This window comes from Eleginops maclovinus, chromosome 5, assembly GCF_036324505.1.
Source record: "Eleginops maclovinus isolate JMC-PN-2008 ecotype Puerto Natales chromosome 5, JC_Emac_rtc_rv5, whole genome shotgun sequence".
Lineage (NCBI taxonomy): Eukaryota > Metazoa > Chordata > Actinopteri > Perciformes > Eleginopidae > Eleginops > Eleginops maclovinus.
In genome coordinates this window covers 13505782-13530650 of record NC_086353.1, presented here as the reverse complement: position 1 = coordinate 13530650, position 24869 = coordinate 13505782, and the positions used below count along the sequence as shown (strand labels likewise).

Genomic DNA, 24869 nt, shown 5'->3' with positions numbered 1-24869 from the left:
TACCCATGCACTCTGTCCATGAAACTGCAAGAGATTATGTGTTATACTGATTTATATGACTTGGAGGTGAATTTAGTTTTTTATTATCCATGTAAACACTAATATTCATACTTCAAAGATACAAGTCCAGTTTGATAAAAAAAGACAGAAACAGAAACAGAGCAGACCAGCAGAAAAGGCTGTGTTGCTTTAATCCGACTTCCTGGATATAAATCTTCAGATTGAGCCATTTATTATTTCTGTATCCAACGGTTAAAAAACAGTTGTTCTGTAATAGAAGGGACTTGCTAGAATATATAATTGATTTAATTTGTAGAAGTGTGTTTTTTTTACATGTTTAACATCTAATGAAACAGTACTTCTCTTCCTGCTCATTCAAATATTTTAGCAAGATTTTGATTTTTTTACATTTTGTGATGCAGATTTGTTTCTATTATATTAACCCCAGCTGGTCTGAAAATAAGCAGACATTGAGGGTTAAATAAGGACAGCCAGGAACAAATAAACCATAACTCAGGGCTCTCTCTCACACAAAACCCCTCTTTCTGTAACCACTCTTTCCATGACTTACACGGACGATTTCCAGAAGCATTAAAGCAGCCTGACACATTGCTTTTGCCAGTTATAAAAATAGACAAGCAGAAGAATGTTTAGGAAAAATAAAAAACAGGGTAGCTAAGGTTAGATAAACAGGCTAGGGGCAACCAGATCAGTACTTCCCCCAAAATATATCATATAACATGTTTAGTATCAAGACTGTAGCCTTGAAATGAGGCTGTTCTGTTGGTCATTCTGCTTATAATATCCGGTCAGTTTATATGTACTCAAATGCATGTCTAAATAGAGAAAAAAAACATAGAAATGTCTTAAAACCTTTTTGCAGGAATAAGCCAATTATTATCCATCTGAATAAACTGTGTGTTCCAAACAGCCAGTCTCACAGAAATATAAAATACAAGGCTATATTTGTTATCCACTTAAAAGTCGTGGCAGCTGTGAGGACACTTGTGGGCCATTCCAAGCTGCTTTCAATATTGCTTTGATTAAAAAAACCTTGTCATTTAGATGCATTCAACTGGATTTAGCTTTTCAAGATCCAAAGGCTATATTTTCATATGCACAGTAACTTCAGTGTAGATATGGCACTGACAACTTAAATCGTGACTAATCCCAGCTCAACAGAACAGGATATTATTACTGATAAAGACAGTTAAGAGTAAGGAGATAAAATGTATTTTGAGCCCTTGCTGATCATTGTCAACCAAAACAAAATATCAACAACAAAAACTAGCTAACGTGTGTGGTGGCCCTGGCCGACAACATGTTTACATCGGACCCGCAGCTCTTGGTTTGTAATACTCACGTACAGTATAACTGGTCTGTTTGTTGGATAACCTTAAAACCATTGTCATGTGGACTAGCTGTATTGTGTTTTGTTCCTTTCATCATTGTTGATCTGACAGCAGGAACACTCTGTGCTCCTGACTTGTACCATTTTGCTGATAATTCGCAGCAGTTGCAACATTGACACTTTATCTAAAGGCCAATATACGGAGAATACTCCCCCCTCATCCTAACCGATTACACGCAGTGAAACAGACTTTCATCCTAAACTAATAATCTGAGTGACTAGTGATTATGCCTGCAAAAAAGAACAAGAAGCAAGCCGAACATAATATAGCTAACACGTTGTCGTTTTACTTTTGAATGTATTTCCACTTTAAACACATGACCAATGTCTTCACCAATGAGGCATGCTGAAAAAATATCGTTAAGAGGAAGCTATAGTGGGAAGTTTTAACTTGTGTTGTTTTGTGGTTGTGTGAACTGGCATATTGAGTTCATTATGCTAAATAATGCAGAAATATCAACAACAACCTAAACCGTTCTGGGTTTTTTCTTTTTTTTGTACTCCTTTTTATTTACTTAACTAAAAAATGGACAAAATATATCAAGCTACACAAATACATCATGAACAAAAAGAGTGTTGCGTCAAAACAGACTATAACCTTTGTCCACCAACGTACACCTGCCTCTCCTGTTGTGGGCCCTGTTTGCTTCACCTCACTGGCAATGAAGCAGACAAAGGAACAACGAGGAGGAAGTAGAGGAGCGAGGCAGAAGCAGTTGTTGAGTCACATCGGTGATGTCATGAATGTGAGATGCCTGAGCAGCTGCTAAAACTGCAGTCTCACACTCACAGACAGTCCTGTTGGGTCTTGCCTCAGCATGAGATGTGCTCACTCCTGTTCTTTTAGCAAAACAATACCTGCCTCATTTAGTTCTATCACAACTGCTATGAATAAGTAGGTCAGAAAAATGGCTCGAGGGTGAAGAATGGGCTTTATTTCTTTATTTTTCAAGAAATATCCAAACAGCAGTTCAGTGGTAAGATGTGAGGAAGAACATTTACTTGGGTTTTGAATTTGGATACAATTTTAAATGAATACACTGCAATTCTGAGGGAAATATGATACTTTTTACTCCACTACATTCAGCTGAAACTAACATCCTTTAAAATGAAAGGCTTTTTAGTTAACCACTTTATGTCACCAAGCAAAAATGATCTTCACCACAAGCAAGTACAACATTTATAAACTGCTTAAACATTAATGTATTGGTTATAATAACTCACACAGGTGTTCTAAGTTAACTATTTGGACCAATGCTCAGGCTGAGGTTGGATAGAATTATGCTTATTTTGTGGGGTGGCAAATCTCAACATCTCAATAACTCATTTTCACAGAGCAGGAGAAACACAGGTGTTCAAAATTAAACTTCTTTTGACACTTTTGAAGCCAGTGAAGCAGAACTATAAAAGGTCAATATTTTGGTTATTTAAGGACCTGTTCAACAGAAAAACAAGGCACACTAAGGACAATACAGGCATTGTTAGTGGGAGAAGGAAAGAGAGAAATCAACTGTGACCATCTGCAATGAAAGCTAGGAAGGAATGCAGTTTTGATCCTTGACCCATTCTCAGTCCTTGCTTACGTGTTTTCTTTTAACAGGTGATTTGCACTGTATCTACTTCAACGTTCATGTTTCATTCCCTGAAACGAATAAAGCGCAGGCGTATCTTAAGTTTTCGTGAACCTCTTTGATTTTTTCCAATGGGATACATGGTGTTCATAAGCTTTTTTCTCAAGCGGCAAAGGCCTAAATCTGCAATGTTGTGGCCTATACTGTATTTGTTTATCAATTAAGCGATTAGGAACGTAAAGGATGTTGAGTCATATTTTTGTTCTGAGAAAAATATGTTTTATGATACTTATACAGTACACATTTACTCTATTTTAGGTGAGTTTTAAAAGAAATAAGCCTGCAGTTGGTTTCTACCACACCAGCACTGTTTTTTACCCTCCCTTTAAACTTTCATTTGTATTAAAATAAAGGCAACTAAAACATAGAGCATGTTGAGTCACTGCCGCTCTCACTTAGACTAAATGAAATAAAACTGAGCCAATGATAGCATTCTTACTATTACGAGTGCTTGTCCTACAATGGCAGGTCAAAATGTCTGATGTGAGAACAGCCTACCATCCTGGCTTTAGAGTAAAGTCTGCTATCTGTCCCCTAACAGCAGACCCCTCTCTGTTTTGCCTCCCCCTCCATCTACCCCTTCCTCTTCCTTCTGCTGTTACTTTGAAACACTTGAACCAACAGATACATTTAGCCCTGTCCTTGCATGTGCCTCTCCTCTCACTCCCAATGCCATTAAAGACACAGAACAGCCACGCAGAGGAGGACGGAGTGTTTACATCATTTTGCTGGTGGAGCCTTTTGTCCAATTGCAGCCCACCTACCAAAGTTTCACTCCCTCTGCTCTGTCTCGCTGATAACGGCTCCTAACTGCATGATGGTGTTATAATCTGTACTGTTTTCTCATTTGGTCACTCCCTTCCAGAAGCATTTTCTGTTAAACCCTTTCTGTGTAAATACATTTCAATTATTTAAACAAATGCCAATCTGCCATGCAACATTTCATTTTTCGGGGGGGATTTTTCGTGGTTTGTCTTTTGAGAAAGGTTCAACTGGAAGAAAAGTACAGCTGAAACAATTAGTGAATGGATTGATAGGTCAATACATAGATTATTAATCAGCAACTATTTTGATAATGGATTATTTTAGTCATTTGTAAAGTCAAACATAGCACATTTGCAACCATTTTTTGACATCAGTTTAAATGATATATAAAAGAATCAGCATATTAAACCGAAAACTGTAATTATAGTTGTTGCAGCCTTAAAATCAACAATGTAACACAATGCCTGGCCAAAAAAAAGGTCACACACTCTAATATTCGTTGGACCGCCTTTAGCTTTGATTACGGCACGCATTCGCTGTGGTATCGTTTCCACAAGCTTCTGCAATGTCACAACATGTATTTCTGTCCAGAGTTGCATACATTTTTAGCCAAGATCTTGTATTGATAACGGGAGATTCGGACCACTGTGCAAAGTCTTCTCCAGTACATCCCAACCAGTCTCTCTCGGGTTCAGGTCTGGACTCTGTGGTGGCCAATCCATGTGTGAAAATGATGTCTCATGCTCCCTGAACCACTCTTTCACAATTTGAGCCCGATGGATCCTGGCATTGTCATCTTGGAACATGCCCGTGCCATCAGGGAAGAAAAAATCCATTGATGGAATAACTTCAGTATATTCAGGTAGTCAGCTGACCTCATTCTTTGGGCACATAACGTTGCTGAACCTAGACCAGACCAACTGCAGCAACCCCAGATCATAGCACTGCCCCCACAGGCTTGTGACCTTTTTTTGGGGCCGGGCAGTGTACGCTTTTGTGATCAAACAGGACAGAAAACGAATCAACAGTTTTTTAAGAAGCACCGGCTGTATTCATAGATAGCATACTGGGGATTTATCCTAACTGGATGAATGCAAACAACACATTTCTTTTCATCCATTAGATGTCGCTCCTCAAAGGGCAGCGTTAGCTATAGACACACAGTATCTTGTTCAGTGTAACATTTACATGATCTCAGACAGGAAGGCAGTTGGGCACTGCCTCAGGCTGTGACCCACAGACTTGGCCTCTCTCAGGGGAACAACATTGAAAAAGCAGGTTGTTTCCCACTGAGCCAGAATTAAACAGAACTATACTGTTGTACTGACCTCGAAAAGAGGGAAGTTACACAAGTGCCAGCGGTAAAAGAGAAGCTGCAATTCAGTCGAATAAAGTAAATAAACTAAAGTATGAGTCAAACGGTGAAAGAGGAGGGTCATGTGAAGGGATAAGTCAGTTACCAGGAATGATGGGGACAAATAAGTTTCATTATAAACAAACATTTCACAAATGTGTCTACTGCAGTACAACATCTCTACTCTTTGGCTATTCAGCTTCTCTCTTTCTGGACTTTTTGAAATATAATTTTTCTTCTTTCTTTCGGCCCTAGGGTCTCCACCACAGTCACGTCTCTCACATGTATTAAACAGCTGTAGGCTGAGCTGACAAGAAGTTTGGCCAACATCACAAAGAAAAAACACAGCATCGCACCCAATTTTGAATTAAATGAAAATCTAGTATCTTGTTTTAACCAAACTATATTATCTGAATTTAAGAACAATTTTGAAACACGGAATAAAGTAGTGAAACTCTAGCCAGCTTCAAAAACAACAATGACAAGCCTGCAAAAAGTCCCACTTCTTCACTTCCGAAGGTCATGTGCCTGAGTTTTGTGCCTAGTGGAGCAAAGCCAGGGCTCAGAGAAGTTCAAAGTACAGAAGCAACACAAAGTAAAGCACACAATAGAGAAACAGGGGCAAAAGATGTTGAGGTGAGGGATATTCATAGAGCAGATGGTTATCCACAAGGGTCCATCACATTAATATTACTTAAAAGAGACTAAGGAGACACTTCACAGCACAAAGACAAGATAGGCAGAGATGATTAACTCATTCCAATGTAATCACAGCACACTATAGGTGGGCTTGTTTAGAAAATGTTAAGCTGAGTAAGGATAAGTATATCTTGGCTAAGAACAAATGAGGTCAGACAGGCACACAGATAACACCGATCTTCTCATCTAAGAAGATTGTTAGGTGCAGCTCTGAAGACTGACAGGAGGACAAGTGAGGCAAGCAGAAACTTGGATTAACAAACTGAAAAGACAGACTGCTAGACAAATAGTGTACGATCAAGAGCAGACTATAAGTTTTACCAAAATAGACGGACAGAAAGGTGTCTCCAATTTACATGTTTGTTTTTACAACAGTGCAAAGACTGTGTCACATGATGGAGGTAAAAGCATGTGAGAGCAGGGATTACAGGAAGAGGGAGTGACAGGGAGGTGAAAAAGGGAATCCAAGCACTACAGTCACCTCTGGACAATACGGTTGATCATTAACCCCAATCCCTTGTGATGCCTTCTTGTAAAATAAATCCCTCAAAACCTAGGGTACTTTCCAGGATGAGAAAGAAGGTTGTTTTAAGCAAGGAAGTTATATGTTGTCTTTTTTTATAAATTGAGTCATACTCGAAATGATGGACAATATCTGTCAAGCAACATCTTTGATTTTTAAAACCAAGAAAATATAATTAGCATGCCTGACTCTGATATAACTTTCCATCAGAACTCAAACTATATCACAATCGCTTGATCAGAAACACAAAAAGCAACTGCAAAAAAGAGCCAGGTTCCCAATAGTCTTCAGGTCAAATGGAAATATTTATTCTCACTTTATTGCACAAGGCTTTAAAGTGGCATGTTTGTAAAAGCAGCCATGAGAGAGAGACTGCTGAAGTAAGAGCTCGAAGCAGACTAATACAGCGTACAGATGGACTAGCCTCCTCTTCCAGGAGTGAAGTCCTGGCATAAGCACAATGGCTCTGGAGGTGATATCTCCATGACTCACTCACACCTACATTTGATTTGTGTTTACAATGGCTAAACTGACCGGAATTTCATGTACTCAAATTTACAGAGGTCTGAAAGTCAGTAAGCCACTGAGTAACAGAAGCAGCAGCTTTAACAACATCCACTTGAGGAATAGTGCAATATTCAATAACAGATATGATTATTCACCATTTCAGAAAGCATGTTGAGCAACATGTTAAGCCAGGTTGATTCTGCACTGAGCAGTTTCCTTCTGATACAATAAGACTGTGAATACTAGTCAGAAAGAGAACTATATTATTTATATAATACATTTATGTTTAAAAAAATATAGTGAATTGTTTGCCACATTTGCTTAAAAAATGTAGTCTTGCATGAATAGAAATGATCAAATAAACACAGATTATTTGATCATTAATTAATGTGTCAAATAATCGTTTTAGCTCTAATAGACATTACTTCTATAACCAAAAGCAGTAAAGATGTAACAACATTGCTGTGACCCCCAGCACAGGCAAAAGGTTTGCAGCAGATAAACAAACAATAAACCTGACTTACGGTACATGCTGTGGTATCATCCCCATTACAATTAAATAATATACTCAAACAGCAAAGGAAGCTTTATAAACCAACAGTTTCATCATTATCGAATGTAAATACAGACTGTCTAGCTGCATACAGTGCATTCATATCAAACAGCTGTAAATTGTGGAAACCTTAGTGATCCTCAATATCACAACAACAACAACAACCATACAATGATGCCATTTTCCATTTGTGATTTTTTGACCAGTTATGGTAACGTTAAGGTACCTGACCAACAACTGTTAAAGAGGAAGAAAGAAGTAGTTTAAAGTCACTTGTAATTTAAACTGTCAAACAAACGGGCACATTTGACACTAAGACAGGTCTTTGAAGTAAGCTTTATGAAAAAAATGTAATGTACAATAATGTAATTAATTTATAGTGAAAACAAGTAGGTCAAAACCACGTTACTAGACATGTTACGATTATTCTGCTACAGCCGTGTAACTTAACTTAACTTAATGTCACAGAGTGCTAACTTGTTGGACTGGGCTAACAACAAGTGTAGCTTATGTATTGTGGCTAATGTCAATGCTCCCCAACAAACCCGGTTAGCTTACAGTCCAGATAGCATGGCACTGAAACTAAACACACCCGCACAGACACACACAGCTTTATGCGCAACTTACATCTTTCTGTTCTTGTTTGATGTTAAACAAGTTGAGTCGCTGGAGTCGGGCTTTCATCCCATCCGCCATAAACTCGACAAAAGCGAGATCTGAGCGGTTACTTCTCCGAGGCTCGCCTTTCTGACAGTGTCGGACACTTCAATTTAATTTCATTGGAAAGTTGATTTTGCTCCCTGCGGTTTAAAGTCAAGTGTGTCAATATTAAAATGACAACACACCCGGTTGATGATTTTCAAAGTAAGATAATGAACATCAGCGCACATGTGATCATTTACAAACTACATGATTGGCTCTTGTTTTGAAAGCCAAATAACCAACTTCCGATTTTTTTCCAGTTAACTGTGGTTATCTTGTCGCAGTTAGATCCGCCAATGCGTTTGGACAATGGGGTGGACACAGTTCCTGTCCCGGGGCAGTCAAACTTTAGGCGGTAGACTTTTGGGCGATTTTCCCACTGGTGTTGCATGACTTAGATTGTGTATCTTCGTTGGTATGACTGAATATAAACAGTATTTCCGGTGTGGAAGCAGAGCAGACCTATCAGCCAAGAATGATTGCCCTTGGGAGGCACTGCAGCTGATAGCTGGAATATGACTACTAAACCATAGGGCCTAGAAGTTACAAACCACTGTCATGTCAAAGTCTACGTTTCACAAATTTCTATTTCAAGTTTCACAGCATTGGTGCAGAACTGGTTACAATTTGTATTAAAATGTGTGTAAAATTACTTTGACATTGTAGCATAACACCCAGGCAGCAACTGCATTCCAATGTCTTTATACTAAATATCATGAAAACTACTTTAACTAGGTGATATCTATACTTGCTATTAAAGAGTCATTTTAATCAATTTACTTGTTTACAATTTAATTGTAATACCAGAATACTCAATCCTCATGTTGATCATACAGTCTTAATAAAATAGGTTCAGTTAGTATGTAATACTGAAATATCTTATATGTTGTCATACCATATGTTCACTTGCTGAATAGTGATTAACACACTAAAACATTGTTCATTAGTGACACCCAGTGGTTACTTCTTTCGCACTGCAGGAGCAGCATAGTCAAATGACTAGTGAATGTTTACATTTTACAAGGCAATCAATTGAGAACTATTGTTGTGGTTTTTTGGCTGGAAAGTGATGCAACTATTCTAGACACACCAGCACTTGGTTGGTGGATGGTGCTGGATTTATGCCCTGTCTGCTACCAATTTTACTGCATGCTAGACAGGTGCCAGTGTAAATGGTCTTTAAAATGTATATTTTTGTATTTCAATTTATTTTTTAACTTTATGATAGATAAAAAGGACACAAGTTTAACACAATAATCATCATATGTTCAGTATACTACAGTGCAGACATTTGTTTTAAATATAATCATTTACATCATCTACATCTTTTGCAGCAATATTTTCAATTGTGAGCCCATTAACTTTATTAGATAAATTAGATGTTTGCTGCACATGAAACTGTGATGCAAATAAATGTACCATCACTTCCCCCACTTGAAAGTGTGATGTGTGTTAGTGTGTGTGTGTGTGTGTGTGTGTGTGTGTGTGTGTGTGTGTGTGTGTGTGTGTGTGTGTGTGTGTGTGTGTGTGTGTGTGTGTGTGTGTGTGTGTGTGAGACAGAGGACAGAGCTAGAGCAACAGGTGTTCAGCCTGACATCATCATTGCATTCTTCAAAGGGCTGAAAAAAGACAGAGGAGCAAACCACAAGCATGCATACATATACATACACACACACACACACACACACACACACACACACACACACACACACACACACACACACACACACACACACACACACACACACACAAACTCTACAACAGCAACTCACAACAAAAGCTGAGCCAAAGGAAGTGGTCGCCTTGGTAACATGACATCCTGCTTGGTTAATGTAAAGCAAGCTTCTATGACTTAGACACGCACGCACGCACGCACACACACACACACACACACACACAACATCACACACCACATAGTACATGCAGTGATACATATACACGTCACTATTTACAGTACATCTCAGAGTACATGCTGGCTGTTCATATTTTTGAAGGTTATGCAGGTATTTGCCTGTGATTCTATTAGTTGCCTTTCTGCTCTAGATTCTAAACTGACATGCAAAATCTAGGTTAAGTTTCATTAGCTCTGCATGTGTTGCTCTCATTTTTAATTTATGAGACTGTCCAGTTTGACATGTGAAATAATCATAATGTGATACATCATTTTTTTTTACCTATGATTTGACCCTTTGGAGGTCTATTATGTAGGTACCAAGGTTTTTTTAATAACAGACAAAATTGCTATGACTCACAATCTAGAGTGCAAGGTCAACGTTACAACTTTTGCATTGGCGACTTACAAAAAGTTGAGGCTTGGTTTGGCTAATCTGCAGATATTGACTTGATCTTTGTTGCTGTGTTTTCTAATTGTGATATTATTTAGAGTGCACCTTTCCATTGTTTGTTAGTTTGCATACACATGTACAGTTTATAATGTCTACGGATACAGTACTGTTTAATCTCATTATCATTTCATTTTTACACACTCACTTACCCTGGTGCTGTCCTGGCACTGAAAGACATAGCAGGAGTAGTTTGGTGCGTGTCTGACCAGGCAGCCGAAGCTGCTGGGCTCCTGGCTGTTGTGAATTAGCTTGGTCACTTGGTGAGGACGACATTCAAACAGCACTGTGTGAGTCAGAGGGTCCCAGACAACTCCCTCTCCCTGAACAGACACACATCGCACCCACGATGCTGACACACACAGGAAAACTGTCTGATTACGGGTAGAAGGATCCATCTGTCGTCCAGACCGCAACCCAGCACCCACATTCCTTTCTGCAGGCCGAGACTTGCTGATCTCAGCAACCACCCAGGGCAGCATGGACATGGTCGTCAGGTGGTGGACCGGCAGAGAACCGATCAAAATCAGTTTGTATCGTACCTCCTCCTCTTCCTCCTCTACTTCTTCCTCTACCTTATCCCTATGTGGTGAAATCCTCTGCCTTGCAGAAGAAAGCTTGCTAGGACACAGTGTGGAAGAAGTGAGATGTGAAAGTGATGGACATGAGCGGTGGTTTGAAGTAAGGTTAGGAGGGGGTTTCTCAGAGCTTGCTGGACTGGAGGGGTCCTCTCTTCTGGGCTTCACTTCAAAGTAGAGTCCCTCCATGGCTGGTGGGGCCAGACACAACCTTCTGCTTTTGCTTTTACCTGCAAAACACCGGACAGAGAGATTTAAAGAAGAACGTTAACTGTGTTCAACTTTGCCATTTGTGTAGAATCTGGACACTGTGAATCATCTGAGTAATGCAGTGTAGTAATCACAGGGTCATTTGGAGGGTACTAAAAATGGACCACCTGGTGTTGTTTACCCAACCCAAAACGCATGACTACTGACCTACACTTTTACAGTATCAAGGACACACAGACAACTAGGACAGCTAAACTATAAGGATCATACTGCGCAAGTGTTGAGAAAAAAGGGGTTAGAGGCTCATCTCTCCTGCCCCACACTATCAACAGACGTAAACGACATTATAATCACTATTACCGTTAGAATATGTATACATTAATTGCAAAAACGTGTAAGTAACTACGTAAACGTTAATAGATGGACACGATGAAAACGTTTTAAAACAGATCCTGCCAGCTATGAAATTAAACGTTCCCGTGTAGTTATAGAAAAAGAAAAGCAAGGCGGTTAATACATACCTTATATTTGACCTTGTAACATAAATCTGTTCTCAATTTAAATAAACTAAGGCAGTGCGGCTGCCATATAGGTCGGTCTGCTGTAGCCGAACAACGGAAGTTAGAATGATATTTTATTTCCGATGAGCGCAGCCCCACTTTCTTTTACCGCTGATTGTCATTTTACGCACGGGGCAAGTTATATTTACGCACGAGGTTGCGCCGACACCAAATCTAGCACGGTTCATGTACGTTTTTCCGGAGTGCAGAGCTATTTAGATCGATTTCCCATCATCTGGCATATTTTCATGCCGGTTCAGTCTTCTTACCTGTTCACTGAAGGCTTGCCCGGTAAATGTCAGAGTAGCTACGGACGTAAACAGAAATAAAGAGCAAGGGAGAGCTTCACCGACCACTAGCAGTCTCTAGTTTGAGTTAAATATAGAGGGCCGACCCTACCTCCCTCCTCTGTTCTCAGATGGGACATGACAAGTGCGTGCTGCATGCATGCTCTGCCACAGGATGCAGGGGTAACGTGTCTGCACGCAGCGTGAGTGTTGGTGCTTTACCTTCGACATTTCTCTCGAGATTCATGGTTAGAAAGCGTTTTTATTGAGTTTAACTGTATTTTCAGCACAGCATTTGAAATACGAGGCACATAAGGAAAGGTGAGGTGCTAATAAGACAACATCTCTGAAATACTCTTAATTGTAGATTTAACATTGTTGAGTCCCTTTGAGTATTAACTATTCATATCAAGTAAGGAGCAGTGGGAGCATTTGAACAAAACATCTAAGCTTTTAGGCTTGGTCATTTTACATATCTGCAACCCCGGAATGACAGCTTTTAACTTACAAATATATTTAACTGTAGCCTAACTCTCAATGCCATACTGTAATTTAAGGTATTACACATTCAAAGTTTAGCAACATGTTATGACATCCATTAAAGGTAGCTACAGCTGTTTTAAAGTTACAGTATACAGTAAGTTAACAGTAACTCTTCCCGTTAGCAGCCTTGCAGTTGATGCTGAAAAAGTATTGGATGCGTGTTTGTTAAATACAAGTGAATATACAGCATGTGTATTAACATCACAGTGAAACAGCAGGAATGACTGTAGAAGGGGGAACATTTGAAAGTTGTTTAAAATCTCCAGCGTGAGGTAAATTCAATCCAAACTGTTACCAAAACTCTGGATTCATCCCTATTCCCTAAAAGTTAGCATTTACCCTGTAGATTAGATTAAGATAGCATAAATGTGTTAAATTGACAATGAAGTAAAGTCAAGCCTGTATTAAATCAAAAGTCCCTTCTGGAGTTATTAAGACACTCTTTGAAATGTTGCTCAGACATATTAGTCACAGTTGGTTCTGTATATGACTGTCTATCAGTGTTACTCCGGTTTGGGCTGCAGCTTATTCTTCTCTGGCTCGAAGAAGTTGTCAACAATAGCGTCAACCAATTCATCCAGCTCCTTCTTCAGGTGTGTCACATCACTGTTGAGTCACAGGGGAAACAAAACATGACAATGAAGTAACTGGGTAGCCATTTACACTTTAGACATATAGAAGTAAAAAAATTAGGGCATTTATAGAAAAGTACCGGCAAACTGTTTTGATAATCTATTGATTTTTTAACACACAAAAGGTGAGGATATGCTGTTTTCAAAATTGGCATATCTTTGTTATTTAATATCTTTGAGATGGACTCAACTAGACATACATTCAGCATTTTAGGTTTTACCCTTGGATCTTGTAAACTGTCATTTTATATTATCAATGATTAGAAGATAATCAAAATAATCACTAGCACTAAAGCCACTTCCTGGCCTGGGGCCTCATTTATAAATGTGGCGTATGCCAATTTATAAGCAATCTTTGCGATTTATAAAAAACAAACTTGACGGGAATGTACGGTCCTCCACGCACACTCTGCGTATGCACAAAAACGGGAGAGATGATAAACTGCGGCACCGTTGGCAGAAGGAAGAATGGAGGGAAACGTGTGAAATAATAACACACATCTTAATATTACCTCTCATGTGTCATATATGAAGAATTCATTTGCAAAAATGAACAAACGCCTATTTGAGGCTCCTGAGTGCACACAAAACCATAACTTTGAGAAATAAATAAATGCATATGTTACTCTTACATGTTATGAAATGTATTCTCATAAATGATGCAGTAAACCGAAAGACAGAATTACGTTTACACTGACCCTGTTTTGTTTATGAGTGCATGGTTTTACTATATAGAGTAATTATGTGTGAAAATGTGTTTAAATTGTTAAGCATTTTTGAACTTTGTTTCCTTTAACTGGTTGATAGAGTTGCTTCAGGGGGGGGGCACAGCTGATTGATAGTTGGAACACAAACCACCAAATAAACAGATATCTCTTTTGTAAACACAATCCCAACTGTTTGTACATGTGCAAACCCATCTAGACTGTACTTGGTTTACTATTATTTCTAAAAAGGAAAGAAGAGTACGTTACATTGGAGTTTCAGACGCACAGATGTAACCCCCCCTTGCCAATTTCTGACAGCTTCTTAACACTCTGCCTGTGGGAGGGTATATTGCCATTAACTTTTTCGGACTGCATATTTATTTAATTTGTTGATGATCCAACTTTCTAAAGCAGTAGCGTTCACAGAGTGCTCCACATGCTGCAACTCTTTGTTATCTTCCAACTGCGTCCACCAAACAACATGATTAACTTGTCTGCACCCCCCCCAACAAGAACCAAAATCTTACTGTGTGAAATGTTTTTTTTGAGCTGTTCTGTCGGCATTTCCTGAGATCGTCATCAGGCAGTCAGTCTAAATGAATATTCATACGGGCCGTTTCTTTTACTATTTATAGGAACATGTGGGCGTTACGTGAAGTCGCAAAGCAGCGCCGCATTTCGAGTTGATTGTGATTTATAAAGGAAAACCGGTGTAGTTTTATAAATCGGGATTGTTTGTGCGTATTTACTTGGTTTGTCCTACGTACACCACCTTCCCAAGTGAATCCTATGCAAAGCTTTATAAATGAAGCCCCTGGTCTCTACAGTCCCCTCCCTACCTGTTACCAGGAGCTGCACACAGTTCAGTATAGTATTTGATTTTTGGCTCCGTGCCGCTGGTCCTCATGGTTGCCACACCCCCGTTGGCGAAGCTGAAGGTGATCATCTGACTCGACCTGGAGGTGGGAAGAACCTGAGAAAGACAAAGAGTGATGAATAGATAGATAAGAAAACTAAATACAATAGTTAGAATACAATACAAGAGAAAAGGGGGAAGCTCACATATTCTGTTTTTCATGATTCTGGAACCGTAAAAGACCTTCAACAACAGTGCAACAGTCACTTAGATAGTTATATATTCAAGAGATTAAAAACTTTGCAAGATTGGATCAACCCTAACCCATAGCACACAGCAAGGGGCCAACCCTGCAAAGTGAAGCATTGTGGTTCCTTAAAAAATGTATGACTTGATAACCTTAGTGAGTAGTCATGTATATTTTACAACTTTTCTCAATATTACAACGCCTGCTCCATAATGATTTTATTTTTCAAACCCACAATAGCAATAATAAGCCGTTGTTTATTTCCACATCCAGCAGTTATACACATTAACTTAGAGACCCTAACTTAGTTTTTTCTGCTGAAATATTTGTTAATATCATTGTTACTGCACGTAAGCAACTGGAATTTATTGAAGCACGGGTTTGTCCGCTCTAAATTCATGCACTTACAGCCTTGTTGCAAGGCTGGTTGCTGTCGTAGCCGGTGGTCAGGTCCCGTACAGCAGAAATGGCGAAGCGGCCACATTCAGTGGGATACGAGTCTTTCTGGCCACTATGGTTGCGCAGGCGCTCGAACAAGCTGCGGATCACATCCTGGTCATGGCAAATGAAATAGGAATTCTTACTGATGTGGTAGCCGTACCTGACAATGAGAGAGAGAGACAGAGTTCAAGTCTGCAGTTGAAGTCTATACATCTTAATTATAAAATGTCCAAGCCATATGAGTTTATTTTGAGTTTAAGTCATCTTACTCTTCATAGATGTTAGTGACTTGTTGAGAAAGCTTCAAGCTTTTCGTGGCCAGATAGGAAATCATCTCTCCTGCTATGGCTGCAGCACTCACTCCATCCTTGTCCAATACAGAGGGACTACACATATACCCTGCAACACACACACAACCAAAGTTCCCTCTTGGTATGCGTAGCCTCCAGTTGCGTCTTTTTATTAACTGTGTGCAAAGGCATGCAATTTCAATTACAGCACCACATGCATATTACATGGGAATGCTCCATTTGTGAGTTTAAGTGAACATTTGCCATAACCTCAAACAACTTTTAAAACCGACAGGGCATGGGGATTAACTGTTAACTAACTAACTTACCAAAGTGCCCACGTCTGATATTTTAAGGCTTTCTCTAACTTCAATGATTGATTTATTCCTTAAACAAATAACTACACTGTACACCATTATAAATGCTCTTCAGTAATCATTTGTTGCCACGCAACAATTTGTCAGGCAGCAGGCCACAGAGGAAGTGCTTGAAGAGGTTAAGGTATTATAAGATCTACTGTTAGAGAAGTTAATAAAATTTTATTGCAAAAGGTCAGGGATAGGATATTTAGATATTTCACTTTATAGTTTGATTTAGTTTAGTTTCGATGACTGTTGTTGTAATGACCATCATTCAACACTAGGGGCCTAGTGACACAGCAGTGTGCCTGTGTTTATCATGATTCAGTGAGAACAAAGCATGCTTTGTTGGCAGCAATCTAAAGGCAGATAGTTGGTATTCTTTTGCTTTTACTTTAATACATACGCTTTTGGCCAGTCTCTGTTTCTGCAATGACCATTACGCCAACTAAGATCTTGTGAACTGGCAAAAGGATTTTGTTCAGACCACCAACTGACCATAGTTACATTTAAATCAGATGAATCCTCTTAGCAAAATCAAATCAACATATCCGGTGAAATAAATCATTACAAGAATCCCTATAATGTGATGCTACCAAAAATGAATCAGATACGCTGTCATTCATTTATGTACATGTGTGTGTGTGTGTGTGTGTGTGTGTGTGTATACCTATGGCCTCCTCAAAGGCAAAAAGCACAGTCTTGCCCTGGTCCAAAAGGTCTCTGGCTCTGTTTCCCATCCATTTGAACCCAGTAAGTGTTTCCTGTGCAAACATCGGGACAGTAAGCATCAAATGTAGCTCAGAAATGTGCAATGGTGAAGTCTATGAGTGTATTTAACTGTATCATTAATATGTCTTTTATGGGCCACATTTTCTCTTAAGTTATTCTTGCTGAAGTATTCTAAGATCAATCATTACAAGAGAACCCGATATACTGGAAATGCAGTTAAGGCTGTTAAGTACTACAACCTTTTCGATGAGGACATTATCCTCAGATCTGTGCTTTTAAACAAAATTTGTACAGTATGTTTTTGTTGAGTTTCGCATTTATAAGAGATTATACCAATGAAGTTCACTAGCATTACCTCAAAGTGGAAGCCTTCCTTCAGAGCAATGGCACGCAGTATCTTGGATGAGACGGTGCTCGACAGCATGTAGAGGTTTTTCACCGCAGCAGCAGCGTCAGAGTTCTGCTCTTTCCAACAGCGGAACATCCACCATCCAAGCAACGCTCCCAACTCATTACCAGTGAACACTCGCCACTGTCCACTGAAACAAACAGAGGGCAGAGGTTATTTAAGTGCAGAATTGCAAACAAACATAGCCTTATAAATCAAAGTCTGTGTTGTTTGAAGTGTTTCATTTGCATCGGTTCTGGAGGTTTAAAGGTGGTCAAGGTGTGAGAAAAAGTTAACAATCTGCAATTATATCAACACAATACGCAGATGAACATTATATTCACACAAACACAGACCTTTCCTGCTTCTCAGCGATGGCCAGGCGATCAGCATCAGGATCATTCGCCAACACAACAGCAGCCCCCTTCCTCTCTGCCAGTGCAAACGACAGAGTCTGCAAAAACACACAAACGTTACATCTTCATCCTAAAACCCTCTGTGTTTATATGACTGTTGGTGATGTGAATGTTCAGAACATACCAGGACTCCTTTTCCTTCCTCGGGATTGGGATATTTGACAGTGGGGAATTCAGGGTCTGGATCTTTCTGTTCCTCGACAGCAAATGGAGGGTGGAGGTCAAAGGCCTGAAAAGCTGACTGGACAAATGTGTGTCCAACGCCGTGCACAGATGTATGCACGATTTTCACCTCTGAACTCTTGTTTATGTCCCTGTAAAGACAGAAGCCAAAGTCAAAACATTGTTTTTTTCCGGAGTCTCCATGTCTACTTCCTTTCAGCTCTGTAGTTTCTGTGTTTCCCCCAGTGTGCCCTACAGTTTTGTCTCATAAATGCATTTTAAATGTTGATCAGCAACATGCAATGATTTCGATAACACAGTTCATGTAGTTCTATGTCAATTCATTCTCAGCTGTTTTATATACATCCTGCTAAATGGGTAATCTATAGTCATCTATGGAGCACCTGTGGTGACAGTGTTTCTGGATGGCTTTGAAGTATTGTGTGTGGATGTCCTGGTAGGGATCTTTGAGCAAGGGGCTCTTCAGGGCCTCCTCTGTGCTCCAGGACTCGGGCCAGGGCTCCAGGTTCTCCTCTATGGCCTTGGCGATACCTTTGTCATGAGGAGAGACGATCTGTGCCCCGTTCTCCCAGTACACCTGAGACACAGACAAGCAGCAAAGGAAAGGAAGAACAAAATAATAAGGACGTTGACTAACTGTTATTTTAAATACCGATAAATATGCAGATCATGTTATATTTTTGTATTGGTTAAACATTTTTCTATATAAAGTTAGAAAATTATTAGAACATAATGTCCTGGAGTCAAATGCTGAAATTACTTATTACGTCAACCGTCAGAAACCACTAAACATGACGTACAGGAACAGGAAAACAGGAACTTTGGAAATCTTAGTTTTTCATTTTCTGTCGATCAACTAACAGTAATTGTTTCACTTTACACTGAACAAAATGTTATATCTTAAAACAAACAGGGAAGATAAAAAAAGTAAGAAAGTTACCTTGTAGCCATTGTCCTGTTTGGGGTTGTGCGAGGCGGTCACCATGATACCAGCACACAGACCCAGGTGAGAAACTGTGAACGGCTACAGGCAGGAGAGAAATGTGTCATATTTCAAATAATTTCAAATAAATACTACACAATATAAATACAGTATATGCCCACAGTGTGTTATTGTTGACAGATAAACATTAGTGCAACAAGAGATGCATTGGGACATAAAATCCAGGTGAAAATCTACATATCAATTGCTTGTCTGTTTTAAGTATGTGTCAGAGGAAAAGGAAGCCTGCACAAACAGATACAGATACACAGATACACAAACAATTTGTTTTGTTACGGCTGTGGGTAATTTTGAGTCCAGCAAACAGTATAAAGAATAAAATCAATTTTGCATTTAGGTTCATCCAACTTGATTTACGCGAAATTTAAGCACTTTGAATTGCCTTGTGTTGAAAGGTGCTATATAAAGAAACTTCCCTTGCCTAAATGATTTGAGTCTTTGGATGATGACAGCATTATGACAGACTGCGTCTTATGCAATGTGCACTAAATAAAGGGAAGTGTACTTTTTGAATGGTATTTGCCCTGTAACTTCTGTCCCACTATCCCCTGCAGCACGAGCAACACTTTCATCAGACAAACTGATCTCACTTAGAATATGGTTCGATCACAAATGACCCTACAAATTCAACTGTGAGAATGTTTAACTTATGTCCTTTTCATTTGTTAAGGTACTATATCATCTGTGACTGCAATGTCGAAAAAAATTAAGGAAAATTAGGAAATTGCTAAAGTTTAAGTGATTACCACAAATGGTGTCGGGGTGATACCAGAGAAGAGGTGGACCGGCACCCCGCGGCTGATGAACACAGCAGCGGCCAGGCTGGCGAAGCGTTTGCTGCCGCCCCCACTTGGGGGGTGGGCCCGGGCGTCGTACCCTATCACCACCCCACGCTCCTTGATGGTATCAAAACTGTCCTCCAGGTAGCGACAGAAACCCTGCAAGAAGAAAAGTGAAAAGACTTAGAGAAATAGGAGAAGAATATTTCGAAACTTGCATTGTGGGACCTTTAGGACAGCTGCACTGAGACATGTCTTTGCAAAAAGCAGAGAACAAAATCAATAACACCATGTCTGGCTTTGAATGTGACCCTTACTGTGTGGTAGTAGTTTAACCATTAACCAACCTGTGTTGTCTGGATGATAGTGAGGTCATTCATACAGCATGTGCCAGGGCCCATAGCTGCTCTCAGACCTGCGGTACCAAACTCCATCCTGGAGGAGAAGCATTTCTTCAAAGCCTCCACAGCTCCTTCTTTCACCAGGTCCTGCACCATTGACACGGTCTTGGGATTCTGGGGAAGGAAAACATGCCTTTATTTTAATTCATCCAACATAACATACCTTTATTAATAACTTTCAACTGGAGATTTGGTTTAAAAAGTCCGTTTGATAATCAATAATCACAAAGTAATGTAAAAACTGATTTTTTTTTTCCAAATCTCAAAAAGATTTTAATACATTACAATACTAGAACATTTATTTGAGCATTAAAGTGTTTGCCAAGATATTTGAGAAAAGACTTACACTGAAAAAAATTAAAAGTTGACTTATTAGGTTAAAAGCAATACAATTAAGTTTAAATAAAACAAATATTAGGTCCAAGTTAATATTATTGCTTTCAACTAAACTAATACAGTTATGTAAAATATGTTGAGATAATACATTTAATTAAAGTCAACGTTTAATTTTTTTCACTGTATGCTAAAGACTGCAGTTGAAAACTGGATGGCTCGCTAACACTGGGACATTTGAAGAAACATTTGGTTTAGGTCTGTTAAATTACTCAGTGTTTGTGTATGGTAACATGTGTTGCTTATACAATGTTATGTGTCATATAATATAATGCTACTATAATATATGCATATTTTCTCCAGAGTGACTTACAAGCCAAACGCAGGTATCTTTATCGACTATATTGCATTTAGTTGTGAATGAATGATGTGTCCATTTTCCCCAAAAGATAATAACTTGTACTGAAGAATAAGTATGGGTAGAATTGGCAGCCATAAACACAGCATGTGGGTCCACATGATGGTTCCTATTAAAATGTGCCATTGGGTAAACTGCCCTAACACAATTATGTGAAGACTAATGAACCAGGGTCCCTTTTCCAATGTGACTTGATGAGAGGCATCCCCTGTCTCTTTAAGACCATCAATGACTTGGTTTGTTTAGGTCTGAGGGCCGGATGCACGTTAGTCTGATTACACCCTGGTGTTCTCTTCTACGTGTGACTCGAGCATTCTCTCTGTGAAATTACTAATAATCAGAATATCAGTCTGTTTCAGTTCCTATGTCCTTTTGATGAGGACAGCGGGGAGGCAGTGGACACGTGGCATGTAAATATGTTATTTTTGACCTTCCTCCATGGTAACTACACATCATAAATGTATAAAGCTTTATATTAAAGATTCATTATTTCCACACATTTAACTTCAAAGTTTCCAGAGAACTATGGTTTTGGTAGGACTCGTGGTAACCTTTAATAAAGAACTGCTTCAGCATTCATAATATATGTATTATTGGAGACTTGGCTGTTGACAGATTTTACATTTTGTAACTAAACTTACTTTCTAGCTAAAAATGTTTTGACATTTATTATTGGTTTGGGAGGGGAGCAATCCAACAATTTCTCTGTATTCCCTTGAATTATAATAGTCATATGCATGATTTGTTTATTAGCCTATAATTATTAAGACAATGACTACCTGTTAAATAAAGAACTATTAAAGATCCCAGTAAAGTGTTTCTATTAGAAGCTTATTATGAAACAGCCTTGATGTGTATCATGTCACTCGCACTGTACCTGACGCCACATTTGCAGTTAGAGTTAGTGATTTATATGAGGTGCTATAAAAGCGATCGAGGAAAGTACGTTTGCTAAAGTTGTGTACTTTGTAATACGTTTAACTTTACTTGAGTAACTCTATTATTGCTACTTGAAAATTCTACTTTTTAGGTATATTTTCATCTTTTGTAACTACAGATTCAGATTATTATTACAACATTTACTCAACTAATAAATCACGATGTTTTATTAAAGCTCAAACTACCAAGGAATATATAAAGCAAAATTAGCTCCACCGGTAACCAGCTGTAACATTACAATTTCTTTGAATATATTACATCATTAGTAATAATCCAATAATATAATATACACGTTTTAGACCTTGGGACATTATGCTTAATAAGTACTTTTGGTACTTCATTTCGGCACTGCACATACTTGGCTGGTTTTTTAAGGTACGTAATGCATTTTCTATGTCCATACACTGTACTACATCAACTTTTAGTAAAAACAGAACTTCTTCCACCAATCTAAATATATTAACACGCTACACACTAAATAATAATAATAATAATAATAATAATAATAATAATAATAATAATAATAATAATAATAATAATATACAGTAGAACAGATTAGTGACTGTGAATTATAGTTTGACCAGACACTGAATCACTTATATAACCCAGCAGGTAACAGACTCAGCACATGCAGCTAGCAGCTAGCTGTCAGCTCACCTTGTCAAACTCCAGCCACTGCCTGACAGCCTGCTGCAGCTCGAGTCCCCCGCTATGGATGAACCGTTCTCCATGTCCCTGCTGTTCCGAGTCAAGGCGATGTCCACTTCACCAGATATGTTCGAACGAGGCGATTATGCTCACACTGAAACCTTTTACAACACAATAAAAGGGGAAATGCAGCTGAAGATGTGACCACTGTCCAAAGCGCGGGGCGGAGCGACGTAACGCGTCACGAGTTTCTCATCTGCTGCGTTCACGGGTTGCCGCAATCATGGTAATTATGTGATATCACGCAAGAGGGCTTCAATGACAAAGTCAAATCAAATCTTGCAGTGTTAGATGATTAGCTTTTCTATTTTCCTTTGGTCATAAAACGCCACCAGCAAGTTAAAGGTCATTCTATTAAACATTTCAGCTAACCTTTTTCTTCAATGACAATTCATCTATGAAGAAATGATGAATGTTAGCTTACTTTCACTATACTTTTATTACTTTTTCTTAAATAATGTCGTTAACTTCAGTTAAAACACAATTAAGATCTTATACAGGTGCAGCTCAATAAATTGGGATATCGTGGAAAAGGTAATTTATTTCATTAAGTCAATTAAAAACATTAAACTCATATATTATATGGATTCATTAAACACAAAGTGAAATCTTTCAAGCCTTTATTTGTCTTAACATTGATGACTACGGCTTACAACTAATGAAAACCCAAAAATCAGTATCTCACAAAATTAGAATACTGTGAAAAACTTCAATATTGTAGACTCACGGTGTCACTCTAATCAGCTAATTAATTCAAAACACCTAAGCCTTTAAATGGTTTCTCAATCTGGTTCAGTAGGCTTTCACAATCATGGGGATGACTGCTGACTTGACAGTTGTCCAGAAGACAGTCATTGACAATCTCCACAAGGAGGGTAAGCCTCAAAATGTCATTGCTAAAGAAGCTGGCTGTTCACAGAGTGCTGTATCCAAGCATATTCATAGAAAGTTGAGTGGAAGGAAAAAGTGTGGTAGGAAAAGACGCACAAGCAACAGGGATAACCGCAGCCTTGAGAGGATTGTCAAGAAAAGGCCATTCAACAATTTGGGGGAGCTTCACAAGAAATGGACTGAGGCTGGAGTCAGTGCATCAAGAGCCACTACGCACAGACGTATCCAGGACATGGTCTACAACTGTCGCATTCCTCGTGTCAAGCCACTGCTGAACAAGAGACAACGTCAGAAGCGTCTTTTCTGGGCTAAGGAGAAAAAGAACAGTTCTATTGCTCAATTGTCCAAAGTCTTCTTTTCAGATTAAAGTACATTTTGCATTTCATTTGGAAATCAAGGTCCCAGAGTCTGGAGGAAGAGAGAGAGGCACCGTATCCACATTGCTTGAAGTCCAGTGTGAAGTTTCCACAGTCAGTGATGATTTGGGGAGCAATGTCCTCTGCTGGTGTTGGCCCACTGTGTTTTCTCAAGTCCAAAGTCAACGTAGCCGTCTACCAGGAAGTTTTACAGCACTTCATGCTTCCTTCTTCTGACAAGCTTTATGGAGATGCTGATTTCATTTTCCAGCAGGACTTGGCACCTGCCCACACTGCCAAAAGTACTAAGACCTGGTTTAATGACCACGGAATTACTGTGCTTGATTGGCCAGCAAACTCGCCTGAACTGAACCCTATAGAGAATTTATGGGGTATTGTCAAGAGGAAGATGAGAGACACGAGACCCAAAAAATGCAGACGAGCTGAAGGCCGCTATCAAAGGAACCTGGGCTTCCATAACACCTTAGGGGTGCCACAGGCTGATCGGCCCCATGCCACGTCGCATTGATGCAATAATTTATGCAAAAGGAGGCCCAACCAAGTACTGAGTGCAAACATATGAACATTCTTTTCAAAAGGTCGACATTTCTGTATTAAAAATCGTTTTTTTTTATTGGTCTTATGTAATATTCTAATTTTCTGAGATACTGATTTTGGGGTTTTCATTAGCTGGAAGCCGTAATCATCAAGATTCAGACAAAAGAAGGCTTGAAATATTTCACTTTGTGTGTAATGAATCCATATAATATGAGTTAAAATTTTTTAATTGACTTAATGAAATAAATGAACTTTTCCACGATATTGTAACTTATTGAGCTGCATCTGTATAAGATCTTAATTGTGTTTTAACTGAATATAGAGATCCAGTTAATATGTCAGTGTAACACATTGACATTTCCTAATTTTCTATCATTCAAGTTAATGAAATTAATAAAGAGTTAAGAGGTCTGAAAAAGTAACAAACGTATAATTCTTAATTATTTTTTGTTCTAACAGTTCATTTAAAAAGAGTTACTTACCTGTACATGTATATACATTGTTTTGTATCCTTGTGAATCTGTGCTGTTTTTCTTTCTCTATCTGTTGCTGCATAATGTAAACTTG

The 24869-nt window shown here is 38.9% G+C and overlaps 2 protein-coding genes across 7 annotated transcripts in view; both read right to left on the bottom strand.

Moving 5' to 3' along the window:
- Positions 1-12225, bottom strand: part of tbc1d1 (TBC1 (tre-2/USP6, BUB2, cdc16) domain family, member 1) — a 44279-nt gene extending 32054 nt beyond the window's left edge. For 4 of the 6 annotated variants that reach the window (XM_063884043.1, XM_063884045.1, XM_063884046.1 and 1 more), the window contains exons 1-2: positions 12105-12225; positions 10640-11295 (exon numbers count right to left, since the gene is read on the bottom strand). In XM_063884043.1, coding sequence (XP_063740113.1) covers positions 10640-11254 — 615 coding nt within the window. In that variant the 5' untranslated portion in view covers positions 11255-11295; positions 12105-12225. Of the gene's footprint in view, positions 1-8070; positions 8477-10639; positions 11296-11796; positions 11943-12104 lie in introns of those variants that run through there. The other 2 variants (XM_063884044.1, XM_063884048.1) reach the window with 2 other exon arrangements.
- A 139-nt stretch (positions 12226-12364) lies between these two features.
- Positions 12365-22672, bottom strand: pgm2 (phosphoglucomutase 2). Its single transcript, XM_063884049.1, is given in 14 exon segments — positions 12365-13271; positions 14844-14977; positions 15516-15708; positions 15818-15947; positions 16868-16961; positions 17285-17468; positions 17674-17771; positions 17858-18047; positions 18300-18493; positions 18857-18940; positions 19666-19857; positions 20046-20213; positions 22447-22490; positions 22493-22672. Coding segments are annotated over 14 exon segments (1836 nt in total). The 5' UTR covers positions 22521-22672; the 3' UTR covers positions 12365-13168.
- Positions 22673-24869: the final 2197 nt, after the last annotated feature.